This window comes from Pollicipes pollicipes, unplaced genomic scaffold (assembly GCF_011947565.3).
Source record: "Pollicipes pollicipes isolate AB1234 unplaced genomic scaffold, Ppol_2.1 Scaffold_6138;HRSCAF=7277_pilon_pilon_pilon, whole genome shotgun sequence".
Lineage (NCBI taxonomy): Eukaryota > Metazoa > Arthropoda > Thecostraca > Pollicipedomorpha > Pollicipedidae > Pollicipes > Pollicipes pollicipes.
Genome location: NW_023596818.1, coordinates 4,527,063 through 4,540,812, shown reverse-complemented (window position 1 = coordinate 4,540,812; position 13,750 = coordinate 4,527,063). Strand labels below are relative to the sequence as shown.

The window sequence follows — 13,750 nt, the reverse complement described above, 5'->3', positions numbered from 1 at the left end:
CAACAAGAAAGGTAAAGTCACAAACTTTCCCGTCAGCCCACACATCAAACGCTGCGCCGGCACGCAAGACAGCACACATTCCAGCTGACAATCGTGTTCAATCGACAGATCGAGCAGGGCCCCTTTGAGCACTTTCTTCGCACAAGTTTTTAAACCAATCGCTTGAGTCCGGGCGATGGACAAATCGGAATCCGAAACATTGAATGTGAGTAAGGCGGACTCACTTGCCCCTGGAAGGCTCATTTTTTAGGGGTGATGGAAGCAATTCAGTTGCAAGAAACAGTTGCGTTGTGATCAGCACACAAAATACTTTCTGCGTCAACAGTTCTAGTCAAAGTGGTCATAATATTCGGCGAATACGTTTCTGAAGCGGCAGTGTGTGAACACTGTTCTTGCTCCAGAGACCTCATTTTTCAACGTGACGCAGAAGTTTTTGCTGAAGCGTGGCCAGCTCATCTAGTGCCTTCTATGGGTGTGTTTTTAGCTACGTCGTAGGATTTCGCGGTCAGTGACCTGGAACTGTGGAGACCTTTGTAGGTCAGATTTTTCAGTGCGACGGTATACGGTGTATACCATTGTGATCGGTGCAATGAGTGCTATCTGTGCGCAAGCTATTATACCAACAATGTTGCTCCGGTAATCGACTAATCCGGACAAGACAAAATTGAATGTAAATGCGTTGGAGACCTTTGGGTCTAGAAAACTGATCTTTCCATGTCACGCCAAAGCTTTTGCTGCAGCGTGATCAGCGTATCGAGTACCCCTACATACATAGTTTTAGCTAAATTGTATGGGTTCGGTCAATAGACAAATTTGAATCTGAGATTTGAATATGAGTACGGCGAACGTTTTCACATCCAAACCTCGGAAACCTCACACGTCGAACGAACAATTTCGCCTCTAGATGGTTCATTCTTCAGTGCGACACCAAACGGTTTGCTGTAGCGTGATCAACGATTTGAACACTCCCTGTGTGGAGGTTTTACCTAAATTGTAGTAGTCCAGGCTGAGCGGAATCGTAGGGTCGGACTCAGTGACCTTGAACTTTGGTTGCCTCTGGAAGTTTTCAATATGATCGGAAATGACTGGCACGCCATTATCTGCTCAGTAACTCCTGCCTGTGTGCGAAATTTGGGCGAAATTGAAGAGGCCCGGGCTCGAAGGTAAATCTGAATGTGAATATGAATACGAAGCTGTCTTGACAGCCGTCCATAATACAACGGGCAAAAGTCGAATAAAAAAGGTTAGAAGCTTGATGACACAAGAACGAAACTCCATACTTTGGTTGTGTGGTGGGTTGCACAACCGGTGCATAGTCCTGGTACATTTCCTCATTGCTATTTATTCTCAATTCCTGCTTCTCTTCATTCAGCTATTTTGTATAGATGCTACACGTAGTGCAGCATCTATACAAAATAAGTAAGATACAAATAAATGTAAATCGCACAAATAAAATGCAATAATATATATACGTATATATATACATATATATATATATATATATATATACATATATATATATATATATTATTCACTTATCATATATATTATTCACACTTATGCCGCTCATTTCCTAGGTGTGGGTATTCATAAGTGAACCATATATATATATATATATATATATATATATATATATATATATATATATATATATATATAGCACACAAATGATATAATAATAATACACAAATGATATACAAATAAATGTAAATCTGTGCAAAATAAATGTAAATCGCGGTTTGCGACGGGTGGGTTTAGAAGGCTGGCAAGCACCCACGGGAAAGCCACACGCTCACTGGATGGGGGCAGAGGCGCTCAATTGATACGCCAGAACAGGTCCTTCAAGGTACTTATTCTCTGTTATTTACCACAGCGCTTTAGCACTAGACTAATGAGAGTTTCAAGAAAGTTGGTAACCACATCTACTTATTTGCGTTGATGATTGCAAAAATCGGGTGAACAAAGTTTATTGTTACTAAAATGAGCGCAAATGCTACCTTTTTGCATTATTTTGTAGGCATGTTCGCGACATTTGGTGTACGTCTAGCCCATACCTGCACCCTCCACCCGCAACGGCGCGTTTTCAAATCTATCCAGCTAACTGCGCCGCTCATTTCCTAGGTGTGGGTATTCATAAGTGAACCCAACCATTGAAGCCCACGAGAAGCCTGGAGTGTATTTTATCAGCTTAATACGGATCAACAGCATTCGCAATTTCAAGATGTCATTCGACTCCATCTGAATCGATTCCGAAATTTGTTCAGCTACCATCGCAAACCGGAGTCGTCTCACATTGCTGTCGCGGTGTACAAAGGCAGGTTCGCAATCAAACCCATGCGCTGTGAGAAGGAATCAGAATAGGATTTAATTCCGTCCACACAGAAGTCGGAATCAACTCCGTCCACATATGAATCGGAATCAACTCCGTCCACACAGGAAGTCAAACGTGAAATTTAGAGTCAAACGTCAAAGCGCGGGTCAGCTCCCACGCAACTAAAACAAAACAATTGTGCTGCCAGCAGGGTATCTTGGCTGTTGCCATTTCAAACTGCGGTTGACGGAGCTCAGCCCATGCAACACACTAAACGAGAAATATCCCGAAAACAGCGGAGACGAAGGATTGCACTGCTGAGCGACACACATAACTAAAATAGCATTTACGAGACCGATGTGATGACAGACTTAATCCAGTCCATCGATGGTCCAAGCGCGATATTAATGTTCGGAAACTCGTCAATGCCACAACCGGTCCCACCAAGAGCCAGCCCCACCGCGTACCATTTATCAATGCCGCCTTCTCTGACAACGTCCATAAAGGGAGAGCCCTGATCGCCAGCGTTGACGGCACACGTGAAATCTGTTGTTGGTTCAAGAAGCTTTATGCAAAACGTACCTGCTCCAAAAAACTGTGAAATTTCCTCTGATGCACTTTTAGTGTAATTGGCTCTACAACCCTGCAAATCAACCACTCTCACTCTTGCCCACTTCAGCCACAAGAGCGCGATATTGTCGCCAAAATTGGGCGCACCCCAGCCCGCAAAGATGAGGTCCTTGTCCGTTGGCACAGTCGATGTGGGGAGCGCGTCTGGTAGACATATAGGGCTTACAGTGCTAGAAAATGTAATTTTTGACGCGGTTTTCATCAGCGCAATGTCCTGAGACCTGGCGCGATTCCGCGGTGCAAACTCGGGATGCCGCACAACCTCCACAATGTCCAGTTCGAACGAGGGTGCGCTGGGATTGTCGTCGGATGTATCCTGTAAGTCGAGGTCACCAAACCGCACCGTTATCCCGCTCTCGGCCTGAGCGCAGGTCGCCCCTGTCAACACCCACCGGTCGGAGATCACGGCGCCTCCGCAATAAAATTCACCTCGGACGCCGCTGCTCTTATCGCTGATGGCCACCAGCCAGGGGAAGTTGGCGGCGTTCTTGGCGAACGCAGCACCCAGCTGCGGCGGCGAGAAGCTGGTCCGTCCGCAGCCTGCGCTGCGCGCGGCCTGTCTGGGACAGCAGAACAGCGGCGTGAAAGCTGCGCCCAGCCCGCAGAGAGGCCGGCCCAACAGATCTGACCGATTCCCGCCGCGCGCCGGCAGCAAGTCGGGACAGTCTCGCAGCGGGAAGCAGAAGCCGGCTACGCCGTCCGGGGTGAAGCAAGGCCGGCCCAGGTCGCCCTCAGGCCGACCGGGGACCTCTGGAGTTGAAGTCACAGCCGTGCTCGGGACCGCGTCCTCTTCCTGGTCCAGCTGGAGGCGGCGCAGCAGCCAGCCCACGTATGCTGACAGCTTGGTGTACAGGCCGGGTCGTCGGCCGCAGCCCAGCGGATCGCCAGACGACACGACGCCATACGCCACGAAACGGCCACTGTCGGCGTCGCCACAGACCAGCGGGCCGCCCGAGTCGCCCTCGCAGCTGTCGGCGCCGCCGCCCGTCGGACCCGAGCAGAACATGGCGCCGGGTAGGAAGCGGTCTTGGTAAACCTCGGGCGCGCCGCAGAAGACGTCCGACACCAACGACACTGAGACGCCGCGCAGCACCTCCGAGATCGGCGCGCCGTCTGAGGTACGCCCCCAGCCGGATACCTCGCACGGCAGGAACGTCTCGTACTCGGCGTCGGCCGCCGGCAGGCAGGCCGGCTGCACGTAGCGGCCGAACTCAATGCCGGGTCCGACGCGGCGACGCAGCCGCACAAGGGCCACGTCGTGACGCAGGCCTTGCTCCGTGCCGAACCGGTTGTGCACTTGGTAGCTGGCGACGGCGAACTCTTGCTCGTAAAGCTCGCGGCTGTCAATCCGAAGATCCCCGACGCGCACCAGCAGCCGATGGGGGACGACCTCAACCACGCAGTGGGCGGCTGTCACCACGTGTTCGTGCGAAATGATGATGCCGCCGCAGTGATGAATGTAGCCCCGGGCATTGGCATCATATACGACCAGCCGCGCCTGCCACGGGTACTGGCCGTAGAAGGCGGTGGTGTTACCCGACCCGACTATAAACAGTCGGACGGCTTCGTCCGGTCTCACCAGGCGGCGGCCACAGTCTGTCGGCAGCAGGTCCGGCCGGTCGCTGTCGGCTGTGCGTACCGCGTCCGCCGGCCACGTCGACAGAGTTAGCAGGAGTACCGCCCCGAGCGGCGCGCGTGCTCCGACACTCATTGCTGGGTGGAAACAAGCAAGCTTCTCCGCGGCCCGACTGCCGCTTCTGCCGCTTTCCAACTGACCAGACATTATCTCGTGAATCACGGACCGGGGCCAGCAAATTCCACCATCCCAGGCTTATCCGTGTAATCCGCTTTCGAGTCGGCGCTCCCGCGACATTGAAAAGACATGGCTGAAAAAACTAAGGCTTATGGTACGTCAACAATCGGTGTTCTATTCCCGGTAAACGTCCAAGGAGAGACGACGGCAAAGGCTGCGATGAAGATCATGACTGGACTTGACATCAGGCGTGACGGCATGAGGAGATGCGTGTTATGTGATATTGGCAGGGACCAATTCGCACCGCCCAGAACGCAGGGTTATGCACGGCGGCATGGAGGGGCTCCCAGAGCTGATATCCATCGGGCGCTTGCCAATGTAAGTCGCCGGTTGCGTCGGCCCCTGCCAGTTTAAACGCAACACGGGATTCAGCACGGGCTAATTTCGCTCATCGCACCTGGTCCCGTTTTTGCCCTGTTTAAATATTATCACCAGCTAAGCGCTGGAGGTGGGATACCGCGGTTAAGGGCGCACGGCCATGTGCGGGGAGACAGCCGTTTATGGTGCCTAACCGTCACGCCAACACCACAGTCACTCGCAAAGCTGCGTCTCCGGTGTTTAAATAGCGAAACATTGTTAAACATTCTGTCGATTCCTAAGCTACTTGCTGCGGAGCCAACACAAACTTCCTTAAACAAATTTCCCATTTCAAAGCAATGAAAACCTGCAGCATCGTGAAAAACCAAGCATGGGGTGTAATTCAAGGAAAAACAATTTTGTAATTCGCGTCCATGCGATCCATCAGAAGAGGTGTCTATACTATACTATACTATAGTCCCTCTATACTATAGTCCCTCCTGATAACACAGCCCGTTAGAGCACCTGCCTTCAGATTATCAGACCTCGGGCAGGGTGGGTTCGTGTCGCTTTAGGCACTCTCTATTTGCTCTCGACTGGAGTAGCCTGTGACCAGTGGCAGCGGCCGTGTTAGCGGTCTGGTAACGTCAGAGAGCATGGTGAGCTGTGCCGAACATTGCGGCTCACGAAGTTTTAGCGGCTAAGTTCTGCTGTTGGCTGTAATTCTACCATTGCGCCAGGTCTGGCGAAACAAGCGCTGCTTACCGCGGGCACCCAGCCCAGAAAAACATGCAATCCAAAGATTTGTACTTCATTAAAAAAACTCATGACTGTGTCAGCCATAATGCATTACAATGCCACGTACCCCGGGGCTGTTTGGGGTGTGCGTAGGATATCGAGACGCGCTGAGAAGCATGACACGTTATAAAGAGGTTAGATGCGCCGCTCTGAAGCACGCCACACATGTCGAAACTTAAAATCGCTCGTGCCGAAGCCAAAATCGCCAAACTCAACGGTTGAGCGGCCGTCTTAGAGACGCACCATGAGAGCACCGTGTGACGTGCAGCTCCAGAAGCTGCCGACCGTGGCAGAGGGACAGGGCAGTCCTGCAGCCGGGATCGGCGCGTCGAACGCGACGATCTGCTGGAGACAGCGCTGAAGCACGGCGGAGCGCTCCACCGCCGCCGCAGCGCTCTGCGGTCGCGAGCCGGTGGAGGGGGACGCGGCGCGCGGCTGTGCTTGCGGTTGGCTGCTACCTGCTGTCGCTGCGAACGCTCAAGGTGATCCATATCTCTGCAGACATTCGTCAGAGGTATTATGGCAAGCCGGGCGTCGTCGGGAATTACACCACAATTAGTTTCTCCCGCTAATCCTCTGATGAGGGAGGTATGGCGTGGCCCAGTGGTTTGTGAGGTCAGTGACCTCGTCATGGTTGGGGTGGGGCCCTTCCGTCCTTCCGTATTGCGACAAGCCTCATGTTGGCTGCCGTTTGCATCGCATTGACTTTCTTTTGCATTTTGCATTATCCGACCTTTTCATCCTCTTCTTCGTTTTATTCTGAATCCTCGCGGCGTCCCACTCGCCAGGGGCAGGCTGCATGCATCAGCCACGAGTGGACAGAGAGGCCCCCTGAAGAGGGGCCCCGGCCGGGCGTCCAGCGCACACCGTGCAGAGGGGTCTCTTGCGCGGGCTAAGTCTCGGCAGTTGGCCTCCAGGCGCACGTAGTCGTGCCCCATCGTTATCCATTCTCCTTCATCCCATAGCCCTGCAATGATCATGTCTGGTCAAAAGGGCTTAAATCCAAATGACAGCTAACCAAATCGTCATTTGATCAGACATCGTCGAACCAGTCATTTGCCATGCCATTTTGGCAGGGCCTTCCCTGAGATAGAGCAATTACCCTTGCTGCAGCTTTCTACCAAGCAGACCTTCCTATTGCTCGTCGTTTCTATAGCTTGTACCACACTTCGCATTAACCACACCTGGACATTTATATTTTGTCGTTCTCTATGCGCTCCCCTGCTTCGGAGAAGCGAGGTAAGAAGAACGAGGCCATGAACACACTGTGATTCTGATTTTGTCATAGAAATTAACAGCCCGTTGGCCATTGATGAGTACGTCGACGATGATCCCAGCGCATTGACTACACCTACCACCGACCACGGCATGAACGCTGAAATCGCGTCTAGCTCCGCCACTACTCCTCCCACCGAAACTTGAGTGTCAGTGGATTCTGACTCCGGATCTGCCCTGCTAAACGTCCACCACGAACCCCCGCCGGCCCTCGCTTAACTCTGGCAAAGACCCCCTGGCTCCACCACAAACCACCACCGACCTTCACTTAACTCTGGCAAAGACCCCTGGCTCCACCACGAACCCCCGCCGGCCCTCGCTTAACTCTGGCAAAGACCCCTGGCTCCACCACGAACCCCCGCCGACCCTCGCTTAACTCTGGCAAAGACCCCTGGCTCCATCGGACAGGCAACACATTCTAGCCATGACCGTTGCATGTCTTGGAATGACGCCTGACTAAACCAGGACCCAGAAACTTGTCTTGATCCACTCGGTTCATTTTTGGCTATGAAAGCAGGGATGAGAACGTTTCCTTCCGGAAAGTCAATATTTTCTGGTCGAACAAACTAACTCAGGCTATTCGCGGTGTGTCTGATCTGGACATCGATAGCCCGGTAAATGGCTCTCATCCTTAAAACAAAAACTCTCCTCAGACAAAGGCCATCTTCAGAACTACCGAATTCTGCTGAAAAATGTTGGTGTCTCGCTCCACCCCGCGCAGAACACTACCAAGGGGACAATCTTCACTCCTCAAATGCAAGTTATGACCGGGGCAAAATTATTGATGGGCTTCGCGCAAAGACGGTTTGCTACGTCCTCGTCTGGTAACATTCGGAGATGGCCAAAGTTGTGACACCAGTCTGCTCGTCCTCACTTCCCAAACAAATCCACTGCCGGAAGCTCTCCTTGCTGGCCATCCTCGCTTCTCTGCCCGATTTTTCATTCCGAACCCAATCCGCTCCTGCGAGTGGCAACGATTCGGTCATGGGAGCTAAATATGCAGAGAGTGCTCGCTGTCAGAAGTGTGTATACTATGCATAATGTATACAAGAGCTGTGCAGCCTTGGGTATCTATAGATGTGCAACGCACCATTTCCAACCAAAGAAAAAAACGGTGTAGTGGTCACCTAGACCCGGTTAGGGCTTCACACTTTTCATTTGGATGGTGTATGAATTTGATCTAAGTTGGCCTCAGATGACCTCTAGGTCACCCTAAAATGGTATTTTTGTGTCTGGAATAGTTTGTTCCACAGCTACACCTTGTACAGTAACGTGGTCAAAAGCACATTGTGAAGAAAACAAAAAAGTATCGTTCTTTTGGGCTACTGGTAGACCAAGTTTGAACGGTGACCTGATCTGAACTGGCCCTTGTAGGGGGAAAAATGGTCGCAATGGACACCCCACAGTCTAACACTTACTTATGTGCCCTCAAGATCCGTCTTGACGTGTTAACATGTGTTTTAACCGCATCTACCAGAACGACCTTTTTTACTTCGTGGCCTCTGGTGACCACACGTTTGACCTAGGTTAAAGAACGCAGTGTGCACCCTTCATGATTTGACGAGACCTTCACAACGGCATAATTTGCCTTTCTTACACGACGTCTGGAAGTTGCAGATCCAAGGGGAAGTGAACTTCCTTTCTCCCCCCCCCCCCCCTCCTTCCACCCCCACCCCCCCATCCCGCCCGGGCCCGGTTGTCTGAGACCCCGGCCGGGCGCATACTAAAACTCATCGGCAAATTTTGAATGCATATGAACTAATAATTTTCTCAAGTTCATGTCTGTGACCGTATTTTATCGAGACGGTGAGCATAAGATCATGCTCATGGGAAACATAACAGCATGCTCATCATTTATTCGACGCTCTGTTAATGACAAACTTGCACACGTTCTGCAAAGTTAAAGATAACTGGCGCGAAGATGCACGTGATCCTTGTTTTACCTGTGTCTCACAAGCTAAGTTTCCCAAATATCAGGACTAGGCTAAATGGTGGAATAATGACAAAACTTCCCGAAATAAATGCACCCATAAATGTGTTTCTGCACAACTTCAGTCTATTCTCTCGAAACTGAGGAGTGAAGCAAAACAAAAAGTGCGGCTGGAGACCCATGAACCGAATCGGAAACATCACTCTCTGGTCGTGAATGTGACAGCATAAACATACCTCATCAATGATCTGCTTTCATGCTTTCCCAAGGGCCTGAATATATTTTTTCCCTAATAATACGCTCAACATCCCACCAAATCATCATAAATTCATGCAACCTACCAGAGTAACTCATTCACCTGCTATTTCATGAGATTCTTCGCCATAAGGCTATGCCTTGCACATCCCATGGCCAGGTCGGTACGTAGAAAAGTAAATATACACGCACTGTCTTTTTTTGAACGATTATTTTACCTTTGCATAATTCATGCAAAATTGGTTTGCCAGCGTAGCATTTATCACTATCATGTGACGTCCAGAGAAGGCAATTTTGTGGTGACGCGCAACAATTTTCAACTCATACACCCCTCAGTTTTGCAAGATTTCAGCAACAGTGAATTGCCCATTGGTAGCCCCGAATCAACAAAGGGGGAGGCAAGTTAACATTGCAGAGGCCAGGTTCCTCACACGGGAGCAAGTAGCACCCCAGCCTATAATCTTTGCTAATGTGTAGCAGCTAAGTGGCTTGGTACCTACGCACCTAGGTATCTACTCACTTATCCAGGGATGAAGGGAATTGATGAAAGGACGTCATTGATTGTTTGTTGCGAATCACATGCAGTCTAAGCCAATCGCCCCAGCTTACTTTCAGCGCGTGTACGCAACAATCACAACCCTTGATCACAACAAAGACGGGGGCGACACTCGAACCTGGGCGATAGAAACGCCAGCCGATCCAAAGCCGCTAATGAAATGCGGGACACCGTAAGGCAGTAAACGGTGCAGTTGGGTACAATTGTACCATGAACGGCAGCCAAACGGCACACATCGGCGTGACGTCAGGGGACGGGAAAAGTGCGCTTTCTGAAGATGAATCTTCAGTTTGCCTGGTTTGCAGGCCCATAGCGTTATTCCAAGATCTACTGGTCGTGCCCCGCAATCTTCAGCTCGTGGCTTGAGGGCCATAGAGGTCTAGTCAAAAGATCCAGTGAGAACCAAGATCCAGGGCCTTGTTTTGTCGAAAGAACCGGTGGGAACAAGGATCCAGAGTCTTGTGTTGTCGAAATAACCAGTGGAAACCAGGATCCGGAATCTCGTTTTGTGGAAAGAACCAGTGGGATCCAGGAACCAATGTTAGGAACCAGGCACATGTCTGGTTCTGACTCATTCCTTTCTCCACATCGGTTTCCGGCTTGTCAATTTTTTGTCACAAAAGCACGGCGCTAATAACCAGTGCACTGTGCTATTAACTTTTGAACATCAGAATATTCATCACAAGGAGCACTAATGTCCGTCAAAAAGTCATGACCCCTCAAGGTCACCATTCAAGGTCCACGTGGATTCGAAGTGCGGAGAACTCAATATCACCCCAAAATCACCGGCTGATTTAAAACTACCCAGGACCAGAATAATCACCACAGAAAAAACGGCGTCCGTCAAAAGGTCTTGACCCATCAAGGTCACCCTTCAACACCAGTTATGAGCTCAAAGGACGGGGAACTCTTCGTCACCAAAAAAATTACTGGCCGATTTGAAATTTGTAAGCATCAAAACATTTACAAGCGCAAGTGCTAGCGTCTGTAAAAATGTCCTGACCGTTCAAAGTGACCGTTCAACATCAAACGCGGGCTCAAAGGACGAAAAACTCAATATCTTGAACAAAGTCCTGGTCCATTTTAAACTTGTAAAAGTCAAAATATTTACCACAGAAAGACCTAGCGTCCGTCAAAAAGTCCTGATTTCTTAAGGTAGATCTTCAAAGTCAAACGCGGGCTTAAAAGACCGGGAAATGCATATAGCCGAAAAAATTACCAGCTGATTTTAACTTTCCAAACACCAAAATGCACACTACAGGAATAACTACAGTTCGTCAAACTTGTCCCCGTTTGTTGAGCCCGCGTTTGACCTTGAAAAATGACCTTGAGAGGTCAGGACTTTATAACAGACGCTAGTTCTCTCTCTGGTGAATATTCTGATACTTGCAAGTTTAAAATTAGCCGGTTATTTTTGGATGATATTTGGTTCCCTGCTCTTTGAGGCAGCGTTTGACCTTGAAGGGTGACAATGAGAGGTCAGGACTTTGTAACGGACGCTGGTTTTTTCTGAAGTGAATATTCTGATATTTGCAAGTTTAAGATCGGCCGGCAATTTTTGGTTGATATGGAGTTCTCCGTCCCTTGAGCTCGCGTTTGACCTTGAACGGTGACTTTTAGAGGCTCAGGAATTTTTGACGGACGCTAGCTCTTGCACATGTGAATATTTTGATGTCTGCAGCTTGCAAATCGGCCGGTCATTTTCTGGTGATTTTGAGTTCCCTGTCCTTTGGCCCGGCTTTTGGCCATGAAGATCGCATGATATTGCAAAATAATGGTCATTTCCGTGCCATAGTTCACCTTGAGACCTTTTTTAAAAGAAATTGGAACTCGTTACTGAATAAATCGTTGAATTAATGGCGAACTTCATGGACATACAGCTGTCTACCCTGTGTACTTCCAAAGAACAGGGAGACGTGACAGAGCAAGGCAGGCAAAGCAGGATATGCAGCACATCTAGCCCAGAGCAGCACACCGGCCAGGTCGGGACCGACAACAGGGCAGAACGAAGGACAAGACAGGAGATGACGGAAAAGGACATAGCGGAGGGGAGCGACGGACATTACAAATAAACATACAAGACGCAGTTCGGGATTGGAGAAAGAAGAACACATCATGCTATTCGATTCATCAGGATTTGCGAGCTATCATTTGAAGCATGCGATGCCTTTCAGCACAAGACAATGTTAATGGAATTCAAAAGCTAGGTGCGATTGCCTAAAAGTGCAATCAATTCAATAACGTTAGATCCAAAATTTGCTTCTTCAAAAATATTGCTGAAAGTCACAATAATGATTCATGCCAAAGTAATTAAGTACACAACTGTTTCAAAACGACTATTTTAGATTGGTTGCGCACATGCATTCGAACTTACCACAAAAACCTTTTGAATGTCCAAGTACGCCGTATGCGCTCATGGATATCGAACCCTGATGTCGAAGAAGTCATTGAATAGTGATCGTCTAACTAGGTGGGGGGGGGGGGGGGGGGGGGCGAACTGCTAGGAACACCATTGATACAATAACTGGGCTCGTCCGGGATTTGAATCCGGGACCTCTCGCACCCGAAGCGAGAATCATACCCCTAGACCAACGAGCCGACAAAACACAATGTAACGTCCTGGTTGCGAGCCGTGCTATTACTTTCACATCGCGAGTCGACAGTTCCGGACCCACTTTCCGCACCCACTACCGTCTCACTAGCCCGTAACGTAAGGCACTGGTTATTAGTGCGGTCATTTTGTGTAAACAACTTGGTAAACTGAAAACCAGTGCAGAAAAAGGACTGAGACAGGGCAGGCCGGAAGAACCACCATGGGGTGGTAGCCCACGGTGGACCAACGTGGAGGACAAAACGAAAAGGTGTGCACGGCAGATAATAAAGAGGGATATCGGGCAGATGATTCTGAGCAAAGGGCAGAGATCCAAAGACTGGGGCAGAATCGGGAGAGAGAGGGCAGCGGACGAAGGAGGCAAAGTACAGAAAGCAGATCAGAGATCCGTTTTGTCTTGCATGCCGTGCCACACAAATGCCACGGCACGGTCGCGCCAATGAGGGCGGTTGTTGCGTCAGTGAGGGTTCCTGTGCTGATCCGGGGCTAATCGCGCGGGTCAAAAGGCCTCCCGTGCCAGGGCTGGGAGCAATGTGATACTATATATCCTTCTAATGGCCTCCGGAACGACCAAGAGATCCCGCCCCGTGTCACCAGAATGATAGCCAGAAGGCACTTCGCGATGGGACGAAGTGGCCTTTTAGCCCTGACCGGAAACGGTCCAGGGCTGAAGGTGATCCCTTGGTGTTCAACTCAAGAGGCCCCTTGCCCGGAAGGAAATATTGTTGAGTATTAGTCCCATTATTGTTGAGTAGATTGGGGGTCTCATTATTGTTGAATAGGCTGGGTCGAAATGAGCTTCAAAAAACGAGCAGGGTCATGCGAGGTTTGCCTGAGAGCAGTCATTTTTCAGAATGCATTATTGAAACAAATTACATAAAAAGGCTTGAACATGCCCGCCCGCAACCTCGAGAGCAAGAACAAGGATGGTCTGGGTTGCACCTTCCGCAAAACCGAAAAGTTTCGGCCACTGCAAGTGCCACCATACGGCGGGCGCCGTGTTAATCTGCTTTCTAGATAGATAACTAGCTACAAAACGCGAAAAATAGATATTCCATATTTACTCTTCCAGTTCAACCACCAGATTCCAGCCCCACTTCGCGGTGCTTTAAGGGCCAATCCGTTTTTATGAGTCAAAAAATTGCATACGTGAAAAATGCCCTCAGACTGCCCGCTAAATGTAAGATCCGATGTCATGAAGAAGTTCAAGGATGCTGTTTTCAGAAGCGTCGTCATTTTCGTTCACCCGTTGGCCACAACATAGTGATGGCTGG

At 49.8% G+C, this 13,750-nt stretch overlaps 1 protein-coding gene and 1 non-coding gene across 2 annotated transcripts; both read right to left on the bottom strand.

The window, feature by feature from the left end:
* Positions 1 to 2,946: 2,946 nt before the first annotated feature.
* On the bottom strand, positions 2,947 to 6,787 carry LOC119106089 (chymotrypsin-C-like). Its single transcript, XM_037229686.1, has 6 exons — positions 6,737 to 6,787; positions 6,104 to 6,245; positions 4,012 to 4,537; positions 3,571 to 3,861; positions 3,371 to 3,501; positions 2,947 to 2,954 (listed from the first exon to the last, which is right to left on the bottom strand). The coding sequence occupies exons 1-6, from the start codon at positions 6,785 to 6,787 to the stop codon at positions 2,947 to 2,949; spliced, it is 1,149 nt and encodes a 382-aa protein (XP_037085581.1).
* A 5,604-nt stretch (positions 6,788 to 12,391) lies between these two features.
* TRNAP-CGG (transfer RNA proline (anticodon CGG)) lies at positions 12,392 to 12,463 on the bottom strand. Its single transcript has one exon. It is a non-coding gene; the product is annotated as a tRNA-Pro (tRNA).
* Positions 12,464 to 13,750: the final 1,287 nt, after the last annotated feature.